This window comes from Mustela nigripes, chromosome 5 (assembly GCF_022355385.1).
Source record: "Mustela nigripes isolate SB6536 chromosome 5, MUSNIG.SB6536, whole genome shotgun sequence".
In the NCBI taxonomy this organism is placed as follows: domain Eukaryota; kingdom Metazoa; phylum Chordata; class Mammalia; order Carnivora; family Mustelidae; genus Mustela; species Mustela nigripes.
Genome location: NC_081561.1, coordinates 91,287,198 through 91,312,388, shown reverse-complemented (window position 1 = coordinate 91,312,388; position 25,191 = coordinate 91,287,198). Strand labels below are relative to the sequence as shown.

Here is a 25,191-nt window from a genome sequence, read left to right as displayed (position 1 = left end):
GGAGACACAGAAGTAGGAGTCGGGCTTTAGAGTGTCAAAGAATGAGTGGGAGGGAAGAATGTAGAAGTCTTTAGTATTATATAAGGGGTGGCTGAAATAGAGTACTATAAAGGTTTAATTTATTTTTAAATAGGCAAAGCTAAAGCATAATTTAGTTGATAAGGATCATATGAATGGATGGGAAAATGTAGGAATGCTTAGTAGTATAAAGTACTGAGACCTGTGTGTATACTCTATATACACTATATACTCTGCCGGTCTCCTCATGTACTCTTTCTCTCCCTCTCTCTCTCAAAAAAAAAAAAAAAAAAAAAAAAGACATAATATTATAGGTATCAGTACCTAATGTAGGCATATGTGGTCTAGGACAGGTTTACATATCATAATAATAACAGTAATACTACCACCACCACCAATATTTCCTGAATACTTTCTAGGACCAGATATTGATCAGCTTGCTTTATGAGAATTATTTAATGTGGACAACTTTATGAGGTAGAAAAGGGTCATCCACATAAAAGAGTGAGTATAAAAACTTCTCTTTATAGGTATTTTAAAGATGTGCTGTCACACAAAGTAGGAAGACTTACTTATTATCTTTAGATCCTCCCATATTTCCAACTTATTTGAAGGCCTAATGAAGAAAATATAAAGAACAGTAATCAGGTAATCTAATAGAAAACTTAGAACTTTATTATCTTTATAATTAATTTTATTTTATTACAGGATAACTATAGGAACTATAGGAAACAAAGCCCACAAAATATAGTAAGTACAGCAAAAAAAAAAATCAAGTGTAATTTCAGTAACCAATGATAACAACCATTTTCACAGGGTACCTGAGTATCTCAAAGTGTCTTCCTTCAGCCCAGGCTGTGATCTCAGGGTCCTGGGATTGAGCCCAGCATTGGACTCCCTGCTCAGAGGAGTCTGCTTCTCCTCTACTTCTGCCTCTTCCCTCTGCTTATGCTTGCTCTCTCTCAAATAAATAAATAAAAATTAAAAAAAAACAAAAACAAAAAACAAAACCCACCACCATTTTCACTAGTGTATTGGTATATATCCTTCTGCTTTTTATCCTCCTTCTGAGCATATTCATATATACCATAAAATCATATAGGAAAATCAAGAAAATTGTTTATTTCTTTCCCTCATTTACCATTTCACAAATAATGAAGCATGTAATCCTTCAAAGGTAAATAATAAAGTATTTTTTGTTTTAAATTATCATTATAAACATAAGAATTTAAATATATATAAGTATATATTTAATGTTGGACTCACTGTATTTATTATTCTTATTGGTGTTCAAATTGCCTGTCTTTGACCCAATATTGTGGGTGCTATTTCAGATTGGTTCCTGAATCCTTCTGACATTACCCTACTAGTTTTTGATAGCTTCCTTGCTTACTGACAAGCTGTTCTAGGTTCACCTTTTTTTTTTTTTTTAAAGATTTATTTATTTTAGAGAGAGAGAGTGCATAAGTGGGAAGAGGGAAGGGACAGGGGGACAGGGAGAAAAAGAAATCTCAACCAGATACCCTATTGAGCATGGAGTCCTTTGTGGAGCTAGATCTCGGGACCCTGAGAACATGACCTGAGTCAAAAATCAAGAGTTGGACACTCAACCAACCGAGCCACCCAGACCTGAAATCACCCTTTCTCCAAGTCCTGCTTCCAGGACTCCTGGGTAGCTCATCAGTTAAGTGTCTGCCTTTGGTTCAGGTCAAGATCCCAGGGTTGGGATGGAGTCCTGCAGCAGGTAGCCTGCTTCTCCTTCTGCTGGCCACTCCCCCTGCTTGTGCTCCTGCTCTCTCTCTGACAAACAACTAAATAAAATCTTAAAAAAAAAAAAAAAAAAAAAAAAGAGTCCTGCTTCTTTGTAGCAGAAAATGATAGTCTGTAACTACGATCTCTGATTAAGGATATTAATCGCTACTAAGCCCTTTTGGTAGACTAAGCTAGTAACTGTGTTAAAACTACAGGGGTTTTTAACTTCATCTCCTTGATCTTACATCTATTTCTTTTTGCCTACACTAGCAGTCAATGAAACCAATGTAACTACTAATTTGCTTCATCCTTCCCTCTATGAACAACAGTCTCAGAACAGCAATAGCAATATTGAAGAGTTTTAAGGATTTTGTACCTGGTATAGTTTCTATCTTTGTGGTTTTAACAGCAACTACACATTTAGGTTGGTTTATTTTACCATCTCTTTCTAGACATTGTTTTGTAAACACTAAATATAGTTTTATAAATATGTAAAACATTTACATGGTTCCAAAGTCAAATTTACACAGCACAGTATATTCAAGTAAGTCTGTTCGTATTCCCTTTTATTCTCTCCCTTCTTCATAGGTGACTATTAAAAATTTTTACTTTAACTTATTGTTTTGCCTTATATATGCAATTTGCCCTCTTAGATAAATGGTAGCATACTATACGCATTTTCTTTAGCTTTAAAGTATATATATAACAATATATCCTGGAGATCATTCCATAGGAATACACAGATAATAGCCATTTTTTTTTTTTAACCATGGTGTAGTGCTCCACTGTGTGGATATACCTCGTAGATGGAGTTCAGTGCTTTTTAAACCATCTACATGAAAGGGCCAATTTTTTCTTTTTTATTTCCAATCTGTCACAGACTAGTACTTTTGTAAAATACAATAAAAATAAATTAGAAGGAAAATGAAATAAAAAGCCACAAAGATATACAAACTACAAACCCATATTCTTTATTATTATATTCAGACATAAATTTACATTTTAGTGAAAAGTTGAGTTACCATTACAATTGTGGCATATAACTAGCTTCTTATCTTTCTTTGCCATTGAACTGACTCTAGAGTTCAGTTATCCCATTCCTTAGATGACACAGGTTCAAGACGTATGGTGTACATCCTGCAAGGTCCTTCCTTATTTAAACACGTTTGTAAGAGCTCAAGCCCCTCTTTATGCAAATATTTTTCAAATGGATATTTTTATCCCAAACTACAAACAGTAATTTTATGTCAAAAGAAAGGCAAGAAAAAAATAGCATTGAGAGACTCAAAAAAGGAAACAGTAAATAAGGAATAATAAACTCAGGAATTTAAGAAATTCTGTGTACTAAGAAAAGAGGAACGACACCTCTTTTTGAAAGCTGTCCAGGGTTATCCATCAAAATAAATCCCTTTCTTCTTTAGCTTCCTACATTTTGTGCCCACATTTTGCTTTCACTTTTTATCATAGACTAAACACAATATATCTTGAATTATCATAATTTGTCATATACTCCATTCTTTGGGTGACAAAGTCTTAAAGGGAAAGAGATCTTAATTATCTCAAATACTCCAAAATATAGGCAACACAGGGCCTTGCAGGAAACAGTCACCAAGAGGGAAGAATGCTACTATATTTTTATTATGTCTGTTATTATGTCGCTTTTATAAATACTATTCACTTATTTCATTTGTCTTAGTTTCCTAGTAAGACTAAAACTTAAGGCAATTAAAACCTATTTCTGTACTTCATGTACTTCTTACATATATTTTTCCTTTTCCCCTAAGATTTATTTATTTGAGACAGACTGAGTGAGGGGAGGGGCAAAGAGAGAGGAAGAAGGGGAGAAGCTAACTCCCTGCTGAGCATGGAGCCCCATGCAGGGTTTCATCTCACCACCTTCAGATCATGACCTGACATAAGTAGAAGATAAAGAAATATGTACATGGGGCACCTGAGTGGATACTCAACCAACTGAGCCACTCAGGTGCCCCATGTACATATTTCTTTATCTTCTACTTATGTACCAACAGGTGGTAATTAAGCATTCATTTGACCAAGAGAAATCTGTTTTCATGTTTCTTTTGTATATAATTATAAGAACTAATTTATAAGCTAAACTTTATAACTATCAAGTGGTGAATATGCATCATCCTCTACAAATGATAAAATTTGTATGACTAGCATTATACTTTAATCAGATTTAAAAAATCCCAAGCAAACAAATCCATTGTTATTTTGGGAAGAATTCTCTGAATAGAGAAAATGCTTTTAAAGAAATTTTCTAGCTTGTTATTTAACCTGAGTAGTAAATTTCTCTCTGCAAAATACAGATGATGATAATATCTGCCTCACAAGGATACTGTGAAAATGAAATGGAAGCATGTACATAAGGTGTTTAGTCCTGGGCTCAGCATAGAGAGACCCTCTAGAAAGAGTATTTCCTTCTCCCTGGCTATTGGAAGGTAATTACAAGGGAAGTGAATACTTCAGTAAGGTCACAATGATTAACATTTACTTACTGAAAACATTTCCCTTCATCTTGTTCATTAAAATAAAATAAAATAAAACTTTTCCCTTCATCTTGTTCATTTCCCTTCATCTTGCCATTTCCTTCTGGAAGTCTCCTCAATGAACACAGCATCACACTAAATTACAAAATCCCAACACATGCTGTACTCCAAATATAAAGTCCTATGTGTAAAAAGTGCTTTGTGCTCAGAGAACTGTGATGGTAAGGTAAATTATTATTATTGTACACTCATGTTATATTTGCACTTCATTTTGTTAATAATATAAAATGTAAATTCATATGCCTTTCTCAAAATGTTCATGTTTCACCTATTATACTGTAAACTCTTTAAGAAGCACAATGTTTAACATGACTTAGCTTCACAACATCTGGTTCAGAAACACATTCTATAAGCACTCAATAATTACATTTCTGAATAAGGCCAAAGTGATAAAAGATCTATTTATATGAAAACCAGAATACACACAAATATTGTTGACCTAAATATATATATTGTTGGCCTCCTTTGTGCACCAAGGTAGAGCAAAAATACATAGACAAAATAGAACGAATTTAGTGACAGAGTCAATAAGTACTTTTTCAAATGAGTATATTACAAGCATCCATTAGAAAAATAAGAAAACAAAGATGTTTGAAAAATATTTCAGTTCATTCTATAAATTTAAGTGACCTGTATAAACAAAAAATGATGTTAACTTGCCTGTTTTTTAGCAGAGCGGTTAGGCTCTCAGAATTGAGTTGTTGCATCAAGGCCTCTCTCAGTGTCGGAAGCATGGACAACACTGTGATGCAAACAGAAAATAATAAAGGTCGCAAGTTATATGACTGCCTTCACTGAGAAACACATGTTGTTTTAGGCCATATGACTGGACTAACAACTAGCAAGGGTTGGGAGGGAATGTCAGGGGTAGAGTTTCAAGTTATTATTAGGAATAAGAAAACTGAGTTTATGCTAATAAATCATTTATCTGCTTACATTAAGTGATAGAATTATATCTATACTATGACTATAGCAATGTAAACATACAAGAAAGAATGGGAAGAATTATTCTGAGATGTGAAAAGTGGTGGTCTCTGGATGATGGAGTTATAATAATCATTTCTTTTTCTCCTCTTTTCTGTACTCTCCAAATTTTTTTTTAAGATTTTATTTTATTTATTTTATTTTTTTTTAAATTTTTTTAAAAAAATTTATTTTATTTGACAGAGATCACAAGTAGGCAGAGAGGCAGGCAGAGAGAGCAGGGTAAGCAAGCTCCCTGCTGAGCAGAGAGACCAATGCGGGGCTCAATCCCAGGACCCTGGGATCATGACCTGAGCTGAAGGCAGAGGCTTAACCCACTGAGCCACCCAGGTGCCCCCCAATTTTTTTTTTACAATGAATTTATTTCTGATATAATAAAATGATCAAAACAACATTCTTATCTTTATACTTTGTTTTATATTTTATTTCTATTTTTAGAAAAGTTTATTAAATATTACAAAGCAGTAAGCATGTACTGAAACCTAGACAAAAGTGCATCAGGCTGGGAATTAAGAACTGCTGAGTTGTACTTTGGTTTTGCCAAAGGTTATTGCCTATAACTCCCCAAGAATAACATTAAGACATAGTGCTCTATGAAAAAAAAGACTGCATGTAATTTATAGAAGTTACTTTATTTATGGATCCTGCATGGTATAAGAAAAGTTGGAGAAATGCACATATAATAATTTAAAATGAGTTTCTAACACTAAATAAGTAATGATAAAAAAATGAAAAAATATCGAGATCACAAATACCACATTCTAAAAGGGAAAAACTTCAGTGTGTGATTTTTATTTCTTGACTAGGTAAGACATACTAATTATAAAACCCGTATTATTTTTTTCTATAGAACATTTAGCTTTTAGACTACTCTAGACATCTATTTCAGTGCTGTACCAAGGAGCTTCAGTGTATTTCCTCCAGCCATATGATTAAATCACCTAAGTCATTTAGATTATTTACTAAAGTCACAGCTCAGAGCCAATGTAAAGGTAGCTTATTTCAGCGTATTTGGTACCCAAAAAAGTATTTGGTAGCCCAAATGCGATATGTTAGCCAACCAAGAAAAATTACAGTTTAGAGACCTACATATAGAAAATGGAGTTAGTAAGGAACTAATTCAAAGATTATGCAGTAAAACAACATGATTTGAGAGGAGTCTCTCCAACAATTCTGAAAGATAAGAGCTTTTCACTTTCCCCTTCAGCCTATTCAACCGAAGACAAGTCAGTTCTTTTCTTCCAGGCAATTTTTTAAAAAACATGGAACAAATATGTTTCTGTACCTAGTTGAATGCAGCATTCATGTTTTCCTTTAGCCATCTGGTCTCCATGATAACCCCCAGTCCAACCACAAATCACAAGACAACCCCTCACCAGCTACTGAATCTGTGTGACCCTGAGCAAGTTATTTAACCCCCCAGTGCCTCTGTTTTCTCTGTAAACTGAGGAGAACTTTGGATCTATCTTACAGAATTGTTGTAAGGTTTAACTGAGACATACAAAGCATTTAGAGTATTTGCACATGAGAATGCTCAGTGTCAGCCCTTATTATTATCCTTGTTTGGCCTTTTCTGACATATTCTAGTTTGTATCTTCTTCTTCTTCTTTTTTAAAAAGATTTATTTATTTGAGAGAAAGAGAAAGCATGAGTAGGAGGGGCAGAGGGAGAGAGAGAATCTCAGGAGGATTCTGCACTTAGCATTGAGCCCTGCCTGGGGCTGGATCTCATGAGGCTGAGGTTATGACCTGAGCTGAAACCAAGTGTTGGGCATTTAACCAACTGTGCCACTCAGGCACCCCTCCAGTTTGTATCTTCTTAACATATGAGAGGCAGAAGTGGACCTGCACTCTGACGATTCCAGAGCATGATGCAACTACCTGTGATCTGAATCAGATTTTATTTTTGTGGTCTAAGATTAAATTAGTACTTCTAGAAATCATATTAAAGTCTTTATAAACAGTTTGTGCTCAACTAGAACTCCCAAACCTTACTCATATATCCTGCTTGCAAGCAAGCTCAGATAATTGTGTATCTGTACAACTGACTTTTAATGTAGAACAATTCATTTATCTCAGCCTAGCACTGTGTCATATATAAATTTAATAAATATCTCTCCTGAATATTCAGTAAAAATCCTGAAGAAGATAAAGCCATAGGCAGAATACAGAAACATTTTATTAGATGGTATCTTTCAAGTTGAAACTTTCAAGTTTCAAGTTTCAAAAGGGCCAACTTTTTGGGTAAAAAGACTAGTCACATATACCTAAAGCTACTAAATTTTTCTAGTATATCCATTGCACCTTATTCAAAAGGATAGAAATTTAATCATATGATTTATAACCCCATTATCAATGCATACCGGAAAGCTAATTTGGAAAGTGTTCCAGTGAACTTCTATTTGGCTCCTACAATATTTTATTTTTAATTACCTATCTGCAGCCATTTATTCATCTGAGGGTTGTGATGGTCATGGAAATATTCCACCAAATCTGCTAGGAGCATGGTTGGCTGGCAGCCCAGCTGTGACCCCCTTGGATCCATTACCATGTCTGCACCACCCCCAGCCAATAAGAGATCCATTCCAGAGAGCTTTGACTTAAGGACTCCCCACTGGCCTGCCAAAACTTTCTTGAAACTGTGCTATAGGCTGAAACTCTTCTTATCTAATCTTCTTTCCTTCTTCCTTTCCATTCACCCGTGAGACCTGCACTATGGTCTGAAAGCTTCCCTCGCCTCCTTCTGCTCCCTCCCCTTTGTTCTTTGCAGGTGTTCCCCACCCACCCCCAATATATCTCTTGCACATCTAATCCCATTTTAGCATCTGTTTTCCAGGGAACCCAAACTGACACAAAAGTCCATGTCAAATTGAGATGGATTTGCAGATTCTAGACTACCTATTTCTATTTTCTGAAAATCTGAGTAATAACCAGAAATGCACTGTACTTATTTTCTAAAAAGTCATTAACATGTCCTTGATAGCATCAATTCATTGAATGCTGAATATCAATTTAAAGAATTATGTAACTTTTTTTTTCTTTTAAGTAGGCTCCACATCTAGTATGGAGCCCAACGCAGAGCTTGAACTCATGACCCTGAGATCAAGACCTCATCCAAGATCAAAAGTCAGATGCTTAACTGACTGAGCCACTCAGGCACCCCAAAATTATGTAACTTTTAAAAGTTATCATTTACTGAGTATTTATTTATTTATCATTTACTGAGTATTTATTACACACCAAGCACTTTACATGCATTATCTCTTCACATTCTATAAAACATTTATGAACTGGGTTTTATGATGATCATTTTATAGAAGAGAGAATTGAGATATAGATTTTCCCAAAGATACAGGGATATTATAAGGAAAACCTAGGAACTCACTGCTTTTAAAAAAATTTTATTTTATTTAAATTCAATTAATTAATATATAGTGTATCATTAGTTTCAGAGGTAGAGTTCAGTGATTCATCAACTGCATATTAACACCTAGTGTTCATTACATCATGTGCCCTCCTAATGCGTTTTATCTCAGTTGTCATTACATGCAGTATTGATGATCACTATTCACTTTATAGAATGAAGTATTATTATTGTACTAAATTTAAAGTCCTTTAAACTCAGAAAAAAATTCTGCTTTCAAAAGTAAATAAAGAGGGCTGCCTGGGTGGCTCAGTTGGTTAAGCCTCTGCCTTCGGCTCAGGTCATGTTCCCAGGGTTCTGGAATTGAGCCCCACATCGGGCTCTCGGCTCCGCGGAGAGCCTGCTTCCTCCTCTCTTTCTTTGCTTGCCTCTCTGCCTAATTGTGATCTCTGTCTGTCAAATAAATAAATAAAATCTTAAAAAAAAAAAAAAAGTAAATAAAGAGAACCTACCTTTACAAATTCTTTCTAAATTAACTGTTCTTAAAAAAAATGTTAGAGAAAAGATTAAGCTTTAAACCATAATAAAGAAAAAGAGGTTTGACATGGATTTGAGAACTAATTCTTTAAGGGGTTATACCAGTTATAAAGCCTATTCCCTTCAAATGTGAGCAGTTGATTTTGTTATGGCATTCCCCCAGTATATTTCCAACTCTGGAGGTTAAATCATTACCATTAATTCCTGTTGAGTAGTGTACTCTTCTGTGCTGCACTCACGGGTTTGTAGCTGCCTACTGTAAGTTTAACACACTTAGGAATTTTTACTGCAGCTATTAGGCCTAATGATCCTTACAGCCTTACTTCCCACTACTCTTACATTGCTCATTCTGCTCTAGCTACATTCCCCTTTTGCATTCTTGAGTGTCAAGCCCATTCCCATTGAAGGCATTCTGCATGGCTCCCTCCATTGAATCATTTGGTTTTCTCTAATGTCACCTCCTCAAAGAGGCCTGACTCTCCTGATTGCCATTTCTTAAAGAACCACTCCCTTACACATCTTTATTCTCCTTATAGCAGCCATCACTGCCTTAAGTTATTTATATGTTGTTTATCATTTGTTACTCTCATTAGCACATAAATTCAGGGATTTTAAAAAAATTATTCTCCTTATTTCCTCAGCGCTAGGTACCCCAAGTATTTGCTGAATGAATAAATAAGCTGAATGAACAAGCATTTATTGTATATTGCATATTGATTTATACTGATTTTAAAAATCAACATTTAATGATATATTTCAGTTAAATCATATAAATCCTTTTGCCTTTTCCTCTTTGGTCCTGGAGGTATGCAAATTAATATAAATCATCAAGTAATTTTACATACATGTATAAATATTTCTCTTTGCCTTACCTGTCATATTGCAAGTCCTCTGGTTACTTTCAAAATGATACTGTCGTCTTGCTTGAGCAATGTACTCTGCAGCTTCTCTTTCTTGTATTTCTCTGATTTTCTTTTGTCCATATTTTCCCAGGATATATACTCCTAAAATTATTTTTTAAAACAAACAAGTATGTTAATCTAGTTAATTAGGGTGGTAAAAATTCCAAACAGTATTTTTAATGTGCTTCATCCAAATTTAAGGTTTATATCAATGAAGAGTTAAAAATAACAACTTTTAAAAATCTAATTAAAGACTTACATAGGAATTGTGACCTAAATGTAAGGAAGAGGAGATAGGCATTTTAACAGCCAATGATGGATACCATAAAACTAGGTCTGAAGAAAACAAAGGAATTAAGTGCAAAGTCTGGCAATGCCTTTAATAGTGAAGTGGAGATATTCTAAGTGTCTGGCAATAAGGGACTGTTAAGTAAATTATGGTCTACCCATACAAAAACCTTGTGAAATCTTATGTGGCTGTTAAAAAATGCATTGCTAAATTAGCCAACAACTCAAGGATATATCCATATATGTTTTTAGTTTATAAAATAAGATCTTGATGTCGCCCTTTTTAACGTAAGTAGATACATGGAAAAAAACATAAACTATAATCATTGTTGAACAGTAGGTTAGTAGCTGATCTTTTTCTGCTACTTGCTTCTTTCCATCTTCCATATTTTCTTCAGTCAGCATATAATACTTTTTAAAAATGTAAGATAAAATGTTTATTTATTTATTTATTTAAAGAGAAAAAGAATACAAGAAAGGTAGGTAGTCAGACAGACATCGAGAACTAGCACTTTCAGTGGAAAAGGGAGAGGGAAGAAGGTACAGAAATTCCTAAATTATAACATCACATCATAAAAATATAGGTGGGTCACGAGACCTATAATTTTGTTGAACACATTTCAGGATAGACAGATGATATAAATGTGCACATTTTGGTCTATGCCCCAGGCGCAGTAAGTTGTCCTAACTGGAAACGTGAATACTCCTAAGTGGTTGGTTAGCATTTGACCAAAGCCCACTCCAAGGTTTAAATACTTCAACTAACTTTTATCTAGCATAATGAGTATTAGAAATGGATTTTCATAGATTAGTTGTGTTTAAGATACTGGATTAGCCAAAACGTTTTACTAATACTCATTTGAGCAAGAATATATGAATCTAGAAAGTCCTTTATCCTTAGGAATGACTTAGCCTTGAACCCTCAGCTGCTACTTAGGAGGATTCTTAGTCAAAGGAGTTAACCAAATGGCCAAAGAATCCTACAAAGTCAGGCAATTCCCGCCCCCCCCCCCCCCAGAGAGAAGTGGGTGGGGGAGAGGCAGAGGGAGAAAGCAAATACCAAGGGCTTGACCTCTGCACCTTTTTATGCAAGGTTCTGTTGCAGCACGGGAAGAGGATGTTGGGACTTCAATAAGCTTATAAACAAGTTATGATACTGTCTTATTTATACTGGCTAGCCAGATGCTTTTATGTGTGCCAGCATGTGTTTCATTATAACCTGGCAACAAATTTGTAACAAATCCTCACCTAGCTCCAACTGCTTGAGGCCCTCAATATCTATCAAAGAGAACCTAAGAACTGTGCAGGACCTAAATAATTGGAGTTAGTCTGTTTGTCACAAGTGGGGAGGAGATGGTCGTGTAAGAACTGCAAAGAAAACACACATCCTGAAATATTTTCACTAATATAAGCATTATGGATAAACCGATAACATATTATATATTTTTAAAAATAATAGTTCAGGGGCGCCTGGGTGGCTCAGTGGGTTAAAGCCTCTGCCTTCAGCTCAGGTCATGATCCCACGGTCCTGGGATGGAGCTCTACACTGGGCTCTCTGCTCGGCGGGGAGCCTGCTTCCCCGTCTCTCTGTCTCTGTCTGCCTCTCTGCCCACTTGTGATCTCTGTCTGTCAAATAAATAAATACAATCTTAAAAAAATAATAGTTCAGTAAAAGATATGTCCTGCAAATAATTAGATAGAAATAAACTATGACTGCAGCTATATGCAAATACATGTATTATAATCACGCTTAAAGAGCAGATGAAAGTTATATAGGTAGCTTCAGAGCAACCTTTTTGTAACCCATCCTCAATAAACTGATGACAGTGCCATAACACCAGCAGAATAAAGAAACTGACTTATATTTCACAAAGTAACTCTTTGATAGGCAATTCTTAGGTAACAACTACTTCTCAATGAATTGCTTGTGTTTTACTTGCACAATAGGCTGCTTAAGGTTATGTGTGAAATGATTACTATTTCTCAAATAAAAATAATAATGATGTAAGGTGAAACACTGCAATGATGACATTTGCTTATCTAAGAATTTTCTGGAATAATAATAAATGACTGATATATGTGTTTTCTGGGAGAAAAGGTATACTGCTTTCATTATATTCTCAACAGTGATAAAAAATTTTCAGGAGCTACTGTATTTTATAAGTGTTGTATATTCTAACTAAAGCTAAAAGAAAATGAATTATTATGGGTTGAACTATGTCACACATACCCATTCCCTATTCAAAAGTTAAAGTCTCCCTACTTCAGAATGTTACCTTATTTGGAGACAGGGTCTTTACAGAGGTAATCAAGTTGAAAGGAGGTCATTAGGGTGGGCTCTAATCCAACATGAAGGTATTCTGGTATGAGAAAATTTGGACACAGACATGTGTAGAAGGAAGATAATGTAAAGACGCAGAGGAGAAAACCATCTAAAAACTGAGGAGAGGGGCCTGTAGAAGATCCTTCTCTTATAGCCCTGAGAAGAAACAAATCCTGCAACACATTCATCTTAGATTTCTGGACTCCAGAACAATGAGACAATACTTTTCTGTTGCTTCAGCACTCAGTCTGTGGTACTTCGTTATGGAAACAATAGCAAACAAATACATGAAATTAGGCTAAAATCCTACAACCCATTATTATTATTATTTTTTTTGAGTTAGCACTGAAGTAAGTTACTACACAAAGGCAAATTTAGCCAAGCTCTCATTCCTAAAATTAATAAATTCTGATTTTTTTATTACCTAGGAAAATAAGTATGAGAGCACAGAATTTATTAGCTAAAATATGGGATTCAGGATCATCTATATACTCGAGGGCTGCCTGCATCTGACCTGAAGACAATAGATATTGATGGTTATGGTACCATTTAGGTAGGTAATTTGAAGCAAGTCTCTTCCTCTCTCTGTATCTATTTTTTTTCATCCATAAAATAACAGTCTGGGATTGTAAACTTACAATCTTATTTATGGATAATGGAAACAAACACTAAATTCTTCAGAAAATGGGAGCGCAAGGTAGCTTAGTCTGTTAAGTGTCCAACTCTTGGTTTCAGCCCAGGTCATGATCTCAGGGTTTTAAGATCAAGCCCTGCGTTGGTCTCTGCACTCAGTTTGGATCTGCTTGAGATTCTCTCTCCTTCCCTCTCCCCCTCCCAGGTCTCTGCCCTCACCCCTGAGCTATCTAAAAACAAAAACAAAAATAATCCTCCCTCCACCTTCTGAATCAATGTAAAATGTTGTGAGATTTCTTTTTAGAACATCGCTGGTAAAGCAAAACATCTTCTAGTCTTTCTACATTATAAATTCAGGTTTTTTTTTTTTTTCCAAACTGTCTTTTAGTTTTCTTTTTCTGGACAAAAATCCCTGGAATACAACTATTTTACCAGATTATTACTAGGTTAATAATTTCAGTAAGAGTTTGAAAATAGTCTATTCTATTATCACTGCTCAAAATCTAACAAAACAGCAAATCCTGCTAGTCTGATTCTATTTCAGAAGTATTTTCTAAACTTTGCCACTTTACTCCAACTTCTTTACCATTGTCTTCATTCAGATTCTGAATAATGCTTTTAAGAACTGGTTTCCAGCTTCCTCCTCTCTTTTCTTCTGGTCTCACACCTTTCCAATCCACCTTTCATATGCCAAGTAATTTTCTAAAATTTAAATCTGACTACATATTCCTGTGATTCGAATTCTTCAACACCCTGCCACCTTTTCTTAAGATGGATTCCCTGTTTCACTTAACAGCACCTGTTAAAAACATAGCTTTTAAGGGAGTTCCCTGAGATCATCCCCAAATATTTTGTCTTATACAATACTGCATCCCCAATACATAATATTGTTACACTGAGGAAGCTCAATAAATACTTGCTGGATAGCTGATGAACAAATGAACTGGTCTGGACCAGAAGAATCAGAATCTGAGAAAGAAAACTATGTTTTTGGATGCCTGGGTGACTGTTGGTTAAGCAGCTGCCTTTGGCTCAGGTCATGATCCCAGGACCCTGCTCAGCGGGGAGCCTGCTTCTCCTTCGGCCTGAAACTTACCAAGCTTGCGTGCAAGATCTGACAAATAAATAAATAAAATCTTAAAAAAAAGAGAAAATTCTCTGTTTTTACTAAGCCCCTTAAGTGATTTTTATCATAGAAAATCGAGAAGCACTGGTGCCCAAGATAATGTCCAGATCTATAGAATGGCATAATATAGAAGGCCCTTCACAAACTGCACTCAGGCTAGTTTCCCAAATACATCTTTTGCTGCTCCCTTTTATTCCCTGTTCTTAGCCATAGTGAAATACACGGATTCATCACAAGCAATATATATGAATCTGTTGAATATCCCTTTTTCCAGCTGTGTCCCATTCTTTTGCTAGCTATACAACTTGACTCAAGTGAATTCCTGAGTGAAGCCTGCCAGACACCTTCACATTTATTTCTCTCTCCTCTAAGTCCCCATAGCACCAGCTCTACTATGGTACTCTATTATGGTACCATCACTGTACTGCTTTCCAGTCAGCACCAAGAGTTCCTCAGAGTCAAGAACTGTCTTATTCCTTTGTATTCCCAGAGCCTGATATAGTGGGAGGAGGCACTCACTCTTACTCAGACATTTGTTGAATGAAAAAAAAAAAAATGGAAAACTAATGAGACCAAAAATTACAGGGATTAAGACATAAATTATAAATCAATGCTCTGAGATTTTTAGAAATCAGCAAGCTAATAAATACAATCTGGTTATTCTCTGTTCTGCAACATTTTCTCTTGAGTATTGGTTCTCGAAATGTGGCTTGGGTACTCTTGGGGGTGTTCAATACCTTTTCATGGAATCTGCGAGTCAAAACCATTTTTGTAGTTTTTGTCTTTTTCATTCTTATTCTCTCACACAGCAGAGTATTCCAGAGGCTGCATGACGTGGTAACGAAACTGACCAGATGCAGAAGAAAGACGGGAATCCAGCTTTCTTTAATTAAGCCAGATGGTGAAGAGATTAGCAAAAATGTAAAATGATGCCTCTCTTTTCACAAAAAAATTATTAAAAAATAATATTTGTGTTACTATGTAATGGTTTACTATTGTTATTTAATATTTTTAAAAATTCTGTTTTAATTTCTAATATGGCAACCATTAATAGATATAATTTTTAAAGGCTGTTTAGAGTCTTTAATTTTTACAAGTATAAAGGAGACCTCAGACCAGAAAGTTTACATTTCATAAACTGGTCAAATTGTACAAATTGGTCTAAAGCAGTTACTCATCCAAAATGTAGGAAATTCCTATGAAAGGCCTGTACCTCAAAGTTTTAGGTTTTTTTTCCACCACTGATAGCCAAACTTCTTTGAGCATATATGTTGATATTGTACCTGGTTTTCAAGCCTGACAAAATATGCCACTTCTTCCATGAAGACCTTTTCTATTTTTTTCCAATTGCACACACTATCTGCTGGTTTGATCTGTATGTTGTATTTTCCCCCAGCTCTCAAACTGTTTTGTATTTTAATTATTTATATACTTGTTATATTCAGAATGTTTGTGTCCCCCCAGAATTCACATGTTGAAATCCTAATGCCTGATGTGATGATATTAGGAGGTGAGGTCTTTGGGAGGTGCTTAGGTCATGAGGGTGGAGCCTTCATGAATGGGATTAGTGTTCTTACAAAAGGGACTTCACAGAGACCTCTACCCTTGTGGCCATATGATGACACAAAAAGTCAAAAAGTCTGCAACCTGGAAGCAGGCCCTCACCTAACTTTGTTGGCAGCCTGATCCAGCCTCTAGAATTGGGGGAAATAAATTTCTGTTGTCTACAGACACACAGTCCATGGTATTTTGTTATAGTAGCCCTAGCAGACTAAGACACTTGTTTTCCATTCCCGTCAGACCATGAAGTCCACGAAGGCAGAATGGTAAAGTATGCAAAGAGAAAGTGCTTCAGAATCTAACACACCTGGTTTGAATTCTAGTTTCCTTATTATTAACTCTGAGATCCTGGGCAAGTTTCTTCAATTCTTAGGACTCTAATTTCCATATTTTTGAATGGAAATGACAATAACTACTCTTGTTGTCCTGCCCACTGAACACAAGAGCTTAGCACAGAGCCCACTGGACACCCAGTAAATGGTAGCTGTTACTATGAAAAATCTGTAACTCTTGCATTTCCAATCATACTACCGTAAACACTACAGGCACTCGATAAATATGTCTTAGATTAACTGAAATGTAACATTTCAAAAGTTGTAGGAAGATATAAAACACTTGGATTATTTTCTCTTTCTGTCCCTCTGAACTTCTTTTTTTCCTTTCTCATTTCCCTTAATCTGTAATTATAAGCTCTCAAAAGATTTTTGAAAAAAAAAACTATAACTATGTCTTAAGTATACTCTTTAGCTTCCCCTGTGATTATCTCTCATCTACCATTAAGTTGTTCCATAAATTGGAAGGGGTATGCTATTTTGAGATTGCTAGAGAGATTATTTTCCTTATTTCAGTAGAGGCAAAAAATATTTTTTATACTTCTTCCATCATATGTATATCTTTAACTTTGCAAATAAAATGGACTTAGTGGTTTTAGCATAATTGAATTATATAGATAGTCCCTGAATTATACAAATTTTTGACTTTATGATGATGCAGAAGTATTACACATTCAGTAGAATCCATACTTTAAATTTTGATCTTTTGCAGAGCTAGCAAATATGCGGTAACATACTTTTGCGATGCTGGGCAGTGGCAGTGAGCCCCAGCTCCCAGTTAGCCACGCAATCTTTGAGAGTAAACAACTCTTACAATCATTCTGTAATCATTCAACCAGTCTATTTTTCACTTTCAGTACAGTATTCAATAAATTACAGGAGATATTAACACTATTACAAGACGGGCTTTGTGTTGGATGACTTTGCCCAACTATAGGCTAAGCTAAGTGTTCCTAGCACATTTTATGTAGGCTGGGCTAAGCTATGATGTTTGGTAGGTGAGCTAATATTAAATGTACTTACGATATTTTTAACTTCCTTTATGTTTATTGGGTCATAACCCCATTGCAAGTTGAGGGAGATCTGTACATTAGATGTCAGTGGCTGACACCTAAAGGATGTAAAGGATTTCTCAAAGAATGCTGTAAAAATTCACACAAAAATGTACTGACTTGTGAAAGACCTCAGAGATGAGAAAGACTCTCCTTACCTCATCAATAAGCTGATTTCAAACTTTCCAGAATCAACAGATCTGAGTTACCGATGCCAAAAATATTGTTAATCTCAAATTGTTTGGAGGCAATAGAATATTATCTAATAGTCCGATAAAAGCAACCAAACTCCTTAGAAAACTTCTGTTCTTGTTTTTTAAGTACTTCTGTAACCAAAGCATGTAGTTAGTGATATTTCTCAAAAAAAAAAAATCAAACGCTAAAGATTCTTCTTAACATTCCTACATTTCCTTCCATCTCACAAAGCTTTTTTATTCTCTCCTTCAAATCCCTGCGTGTTATGACATGAACACCAAATAAGGCAAAGGCTCTCACCATTATCCCACCTGTATCTTAATGTCTTCTCAGTTATGCCAGCCAGACAGACGGGCATTGATCCTAACCTTGAAGATCCAGAGGAAAATTGCACAACGTCTTCCAAACACCTTCTCACTGCCTGACTGTATTCTCAAAAAGCAGACACAGAACTAAAACACCGATTTGCGTTTCTCTGTCTAGTACACATCTTCCAGTCCTTTACCTGAGTGCGGTTAAAAAAAAAAAAAAAATTAACCTAAAACAACACCGGAAAGTGCAGGCTTTGGGTTCTCCTAGACTATGACGAAACTTCTGAAAAGGGTGAAAAGCCAAACTGCCGAGAACGCGATACCCGTGAAGAATCTCACAGGAAAAACCACAACTTAAAAATACGCGTCTGTGGGGGCGCCTGGGTGGCTCAGTGGGTTAAAGCCTCTGCCTTGGGCTCAGGTCATGATCTCAGGGTCCTGGGGTCGAGCCCCACATCGGGGTCTCTGCTCAGCAGGGAGCCTGCTTCCTCCTCTCTCTCTGCCTGCCTCTGATCTCTGTCAAATAAATAAATAAACAAAATCTTAAAAAAAAAAAAAAAAAAAAAAGGGGGTCTGTAAGAAGAGAACGGTATCTTGAAACAGAAACTGAAGTGTGGCGGCTTCCCCCAAGGTCCGCGAGAGAAAAGGAGAGGAGAGAAGCAGAGTAAGCAGCCGGGTCAGGACCAAAGACACAAAGGCCACGACTGCAGAGGTGGGAAGAGCCTCGGAGGCTGGTCCCCCCGCAGAGCCTCGGAGGCTGGTCCCCCCGCAGAGCCTCGGAGGCTGGTCCCCCCGCGCCGCGTCCGACGGGTGAGCGACTCTCCTCCGCACATCCGGCACTAGGGTCTCCCGGCCTCTGTTGTAGAGGACAGTCACCTCTCCTCCGCCCCTGGCTCCCAAAGTCCCTTCCGAGAACGCCGTCACCCACCTCCGAGCACCGTGCCCAGGAAGATGCATTTCTTTTTATGACGTTTTAGAAAATTCCACATAGACCTCAGCATCTTCAGGCCCTACAGGTACGGGCTGCCCTAGGGGCGCGGGGGGAGGGGTGGGCAGTTCGCCGGGAAACCGCTTCCTCGTCGCTCGGCCCGAACCACCGGGCAAGACCGCCGTCGTCGTCCCGCTGGGTGCTCTTCAGCAATCACGAACGCGACTTTCCGCAGAGACTGTCACCGGGGCGGGAAGGGGGCGTGGACTACAGCTGAGCAGCGGCGCTTTCTGGCGCTGCCGCCGCGCCGCGGTCCCCGCTCACTGGTCCCGGGCACCCAGGTCCGTCCAGAATTCGCTCCCGAGTGCGTCGCCGTTCGACTTCCCTGGAAACCGTGGCCCGCCGTCGCCGCGTTCCGTTACACGCGCTCCTGCGCGACCCCAGCTTCTGGCGCCGAGCACCGCGGCCCGGGCGCGGCATGGAGGCGAAAGCGGCAGCCACGCCGGCTCCTGGCGGCGGCGCGGGCTCGGTGACCGCGGAGGAGACCGAAAAGTGGATGGAGGATGCGATGCAGATGGTGAGGGCTGCAGGAGGTGGACGCCGTGGGTGGGACGTTTCATTAGCCCCCTTCGTGACCCGAGCATTTGAGCAGACGCCCGGGGTGTGCCTTCTCGCCACCGGAGTCTCGATGGCGGTCACGTTTTCTGGGGTGGACAGCTGGCTTTACTGCCCTGAAATGGTCTTTAGTCTCACCGTGCTGTAGGGGAAGGAAGAGAGGAAATAGAGAAATCGTTTCTTTTGTCCCTGGCACGTCGGAGCCCCACATCCTCATTCAGCTGCTGCTGGCACGGAACGTGCCGAGTCCCCTTCTTTCCCGCAGACACACTCGCAAATCCGGAGAGTCCCATTCTTCTGTGCTTAGACCAGGAGGAGAAAGGACGCTGATAGATCAGGATAAAAACAAATCCCTGCACAGCCAGATCCCGCCAGTCATTCGTCTGTCTTCCTGCCCTCTGGCCTTTCCAGGACGGCAGGCTCATTAGGGCTCTGATCTGATGGGTGTCCGGTCCGACCTTCCCCATACTTCCGTGTGCCAGTGAGCTCCTTCATGGGGAGAAGACTGTTGGGCAGACGTATGTAAAATGTCCTAACGGTTCACATTTTTCTAAAGCTGCTGTAAAGGAAATCTTATTTCACACATGGTTCTGATTGTATTTTCCTAGTGGCCTCTGGTCTCCAGTAGTTAATTGATTGCATAATTATGTATTCATTCACTCCACAGATGTTTATGGAGTACACCATGCTTGGCATTGGGAATTCAGCACCGAGACTGATTTTGGTGTATTCCTCTCTGCTCTCTGTTCAGACTGTTTCCCCGGCATTCATTCGCTGTTACAGCCAAATGTTTTTCTCTAAGCCCGGATGCATGACAGCGTCTATCCATTTGTTTCAGCTACTTACACAATGTCCCTTTAAACGTGTTTCTCATACTTTTTGGAAAACGACCCAGAGTAAAAAAAAAAAAAAAAAAAAAAAAAAAAGAACACCATTTTATATTGCAACCCAGTGAATAACACACGTAGCTATCACCGAAACAAAAGTTTCACAGAACAGTACTTAACCTTCCTGGTATTTTTTGGATGGGGGAGGGGTGTGCTTGTATTTCGGACAAATATTCCACATCCGTGAGCCTCTTCAGTCACAAGTTTTTTTGGAACGATGCTGTTGGCCTTGGCCAGTCGGAGGATGGAGTCATCTGACTCACCCATCCTGGTAGTGGACCCTCATAGAGCGTAGTGTAAACTGGTACTTGAATCTGCCCGTTGTCTGGTCACTCAGCCACGTTCGTCTGAGTGGACGCGTGAGCTGTGGTACGGATGGTGCGGTTGCTGGCAGAGCATTTCCGCGGCAGGTCCAGCCAGGTCCACGAATTGGCCAGCATCGCTCTGCAGGGCCAGAGCGCGCCTGGCGCCACCGCCACCACCGCCACCACTGCCACCACCACTGCCCCAGCGCAGAACGCTCTTTTGTCCATTTTTGAAAAAAATGCTGGTCCTGACCTACTAACTTGATTTTATGACCCATTCTTGGAGCTCACTTCATAATTTATTTCCTCCAATAAACTTACAAGATATGTAGCATTCCAAAACTTTAATTACTGTTCACATATACATTTAAAAATGAATTTGTAACTTGTCATATGGATTTGTTAGTCCTGAACCTCTTTTATGTTACTAAATCCTCTACATTGGGGACGAATTTGCACGTGATATCAAAATCTCACTCTCCCTTCTCCAAATCATTTCAATAATGCGTATGCTGGGCAGCTTCTTCCTAAATAGTGAAGATGATAATATATACACAAAAAGGCTAAAATTCCCTAAAGTAAGCTGCATTCGTATCCTTCCGTGGGTGAGAGACTTCCAGAGGGCAGATGATGCCTGAATGCTGAGAAGTCAGAATTTATGGGCTCTTCCATTCATTTTCATTTGCTTCAGGAGCTCTCTCCTCAAAGTATTTATTTGTGGAGGCTGCTTAGATGAAATTTTCAGAGATGCTACCCTGGAGAACTTAATAGTGTTTGGAGAACTTAATAGTGTTTTTGAAAACATAACTTTATCAGTCATTGGGCTTTTCTGCTCATGTAGCAGAGCTGGGATTTTTTTTTTTTTTTTCCATCCTTTCACATTTTGGGTCTTTATTTTCCTTTAAGTGTCTTTTGGTCATAATATATTGGAATATTTCCTCCATCTATCTCTGCACTGTTCTCTAGACTTCTGGACTAAATACTTAAGTCCTTTTATGACTTTTTGCTGTGACCTTGCACAAGTCATCTCCTACCCCCTTCCCTTCCTACCCTATAATATGAGATGATTGTACTCCACATAGTTACTCAGATCGCTCTGGCTTTGACATTTTTGTCTCTTAATTGGATTATATATTTTTTATATTGGGTTATATGTTTTTTAAGATTTTATTTATTTATTTGACAGAGAGAGGCACTGTGAGCAGGAGAGGGAGAAGCAGGATAAGCGCTGAGCAGAGAGCCCTATGTGGGGCTCAATCCCAGGACTCCCAGGATCATGACCTGAGTGGAAGGCAGATGCTTAACCAACTGAGTCGCCCAGGAACCCTTCTTAATTGGATTATAAAAACCTAGGGGATGTGATTACCTAGTTTACCTATACCCACATAAGGTCAAGAAGGACCTTAACTTAGCTCTTGTATTTTGGTTTTGACCTATACATGTTCTTTTAGGTCTTAAAGAAGGGGAAGAGTGTTTGTCATAAGTCTTGTGCTTTGTTTAGTCTCTCCCTCCCCACTACAGAAACTTCAAATCTTGAACTACTTCAAAGATTGTTGAAGTAATTCAAGGTTTACTGTGTACTTCTGAGAAGAGTTTAAGATTAAACAAGAAGCATAGCCAGTGCCAAATGTGCTCACCTCTGAGGAATTTGACAGGGAAATATGCAGGGTACATGTAGTAGCATCTTCATAGCATTTGTGCAGAGTAGACATATGTCAATGGCCAATATGGATAAGTAGAATGTCTGGCTCTGGACCAGCCAAGTCATATAATTTCTGGGTCTTACTGTTTAAAATAAAGGGATTGTGCTAGAAAATTTCTATCCTAGTCTACGATTTTAATCTACAGACATAAGCCTGAATTATAAAAGAAAGGAAAACAGTTTTTGAGGAAGCTTAAAATCCATTTTTTAAAATGTCTAAAGTAAGTGAGTCTGAGCAAAAAGCCATATAACCCTAATAGTTCAACAGGTATAACATTTTTTGGAAGGCAACCTGACATGATATGATTAACAGCCTCAAAAAAAAAATGTTCATATCATTTGACATAGTAAGATAAATATGTGGCAGTTAGCTTAAGGAAATAGTTTAGAAAGATAAAAGTAATCATTGTCATTTCAGTGTTTCTTGTAACAGGGAAAACTAGGAAGCATTTCAAACTTCCGATGAAAGCAAGTGGTTAAATTATGGTATATTACTGGGTTGAATAACGTACTTTTATCAAAACGGTTATGGCTATTAGGTACAAACATGACATTAACTATCACGGCTACATATGATATTCAACATTAAGCAAGCAGAATACAAATTATTTTATACTATACATATATTTTTAGAGGTTAGGCATATGTTCAAACCCTAGAATAGCTACTGGCAGCCAGCTAACTTTGACAGGTTCTTAACCTTTCAGCCACAAGGCCTCTTCTGTAAAATGGGTGTATAGTATCTATGTTGCAGGGTTGTATAGGTTAAAAGAGATAATGTTTGTAAAGTCCCTGACATATTATGCTCAATAAATAAAAGCTGTTTTTTTTTCTTTATCAAATAAACAAAGACTAGAGGAGAACACACACACAAATAATTAGTTAACATGGTAAAGATATTGGTCTTTTTTTTTTAAGATATGGGTAATTTTAAAGAAAGTTTTCACTATGCTTTTTTAGTAAAAATCTAATAAAAAAGATAGCATAAGAAGAATAAAAACAGAAAGGAGCCCGTGGTAAGTAAATAGATGTTAGTGGAATAGAGATGGGTTCTTTATACCATCAAAGGCAGAAAACAGAAGAGAAAGATGGATGGGTTTTAATTACATAAATATTAAAAACTTCTGCATGTTAAAAGGACAAGGTACAAAATAACAACGCAAATTCACAAAGAAATGATCAGATTTGACCGAAAGTTGGTGGGAAAGTTGGAAAGTATAAGAGGAGATGGATTGAAAACTATGTAAATTATTTAATTAGTTTAATTCTATTTTGAACTCGACAGCAAAACAAATATGTATTTTATTGAACAGCATTTCACCTAAACCCATTTCCGTGGGGTTTTAGGGTTGTTCTCACCACCTTCTCTCTAACCCACCATTCCCAGCTGCTCAACCACTCCCCCTCAGCATGGTGGGCTGGGCTAGTCCTCATTCATAACCTGATTTGCCCCACAGCTCATGTTTCCTCTCTCATTTGGACATCAGCTGAAGGCTTTTCATAAAAAAAAAAAAAAAAAAAAAAAAAACGAGTTACTCTAAACAAATAGGAAGATAGTGGAAGAGAGGAAGGGACGTGGAATAAAGGAGCTACATTTGCTGGAAGGAAAAAGAGAGAATTGCAAAGAAAGTATGAAAGGCACATGTCCAGTCACCTGGGGGCCTGGGTGGAGCAGGAGGCTGCCAGGCTTTTTTCCAGGTGACCTAAGTCAGGACTTGGAAAGACAGTGGGCTCCACAGGTTCTCCCTGTCCTATGCCACTCCTTCCCCACTGGGCCTTGCATTCCCTTCTACGTGCTTGAGGTAGCTACACAGCCACACATAGCATTACCTCTTCAGGAGATAGTTTTACAGAAAATCTGTGTCATGTGGCCCCTCATTTGTTTCTTGCAGTTTTTTAGCCTTCAACTTTCTAGGTCTCACTCTCCTTTTGTTCCTTGAACTAGGCCTCTTTTGAACCCCAAAAGTGACAAAGTAGCTGATCAGTGGTGACTGGAGTAGGAATTTGAGGCCGAGTGGCCAGGAACCTGAACCTTGTAGGTGTTCCGTAAATATTTGTTGAAGAAATGAATACCTGAAACAGATTGCCTGGATTTTGGCCTCGGCCTCTCACAGGAGCAAATCCCCTAACACCCCCATGTTTCCATTTACTCATCTGTAAGCTGGGGAAGCTCACTGAATCGATCTCCTAGGGTTGTAAGTGAAATGCATTAATAATGATAAAATGCTTAAAATAGTCCTGGGTTAAAGTAAATTTTTTTCTTTTCTTTCTTTCTTTCTTTTTTTTTTTTTTTTAAAGATCTTATTTATTTATTTGACAGACAGAGATCACCAGTAGGCAGAAAGGCAGGCAGAGAGAGAGAGAGAGAGAGGAGGAGGAAACAGGATTCCCACTGAGCAGAGAGCCTGATATGGGGCTCCATCCCAGGACCCTGGGATCATGACCTGAGCTGAAGGCAGGCAGAGGTTTTAACCCACTGAGCCACCCAGGCGCCCCATCAAAGTCAATTTTTCTATAGTTGTAAGCTTTTATAATTTATAAACTCAGAATCAGAGCAATTGTTATGTAGACATAATAGTCTAGGGTAATAGGTAGAAGCTAGAAATTTAACCTGTAGATAGGTCACTCTTCAAGCCACTGGTTTTCATTTTCACCCTTCCACCAAAATTGCATCTGTGTCACCCACCCTTTTTTCTTGGTCTGTGTCCATCCCCCATCTCCGCCACTCCCTGCCGCCATCTTCCCTAACAGCAGACACTTCTGATTTTCTTTTTCTTTCTCCCTCCTTCCCTCCTTTCCTCTTTCTTT

At 38.0% G+C, this 25,191-nt stretch overlaps 2 protein-coding genes and 1 pseudogene across 2 annotated transcripts in view; 1 reads left to right on the top strand and 2 right to left on the bottom strand.

Annotated features, from left to right (window-relative positions):
• The window catches only part of PEX3 (peroxisomal biogenesis factor 3), a 33,702-nt gene extending 14,489 nt beyond the window's left edge, over positions 1-19,213 (bottom strand). The window contains exons 1-4 of the mRNA XM_059400862.1: positions 18,875-19,213; positions 10,097-10,228; positions 5,001-5,082; positions 591-634 (exon numbers count right to left, since the gene is read on the bottom strand). Coding sequence (XP_059256845.1) covers positions 591-634; positions 5,001-5,082; positions 10,097-10,228; positions 18,875-18,947 — 331 coding nt within the window. The 5' untranslated portion in view covers positions 18,948-19,213. The remainder of the gene's footprint in view (positions 1-590; positions 635-5,000; positions 5,083-10,096; positions 10,229-18,874) is intronic.
• A 67-nt stretch (positions 19,214-19,280) lies between these two features.
• Positions 19,281-25,191, top strand: part of ADAT2 (adenosine deaminase tRNA specific 2) — a 21,822-nt gene continuing 15,911 nt past the window's right edge. Inside the window, exon 1 of the mRNA XM_059400863.1 lies at positions 19,281-19,451. Coding sequence (XP_059256846.1) covers positions 19,353-19,451 — 99 coding nt within the window. The 5' untranslated portion in view covers positions 19,281-19,352. The remainder of the gene's footprint in view (positions 19,452-25,191) is intronic.
• LOC132018500 (small ribosomal subunit protein eS21-like) overlaps positions 20,162-25,191 on the bottom strand; it is an 8,611-nt pseudogene continuing 3,581 nt past the window's right edge.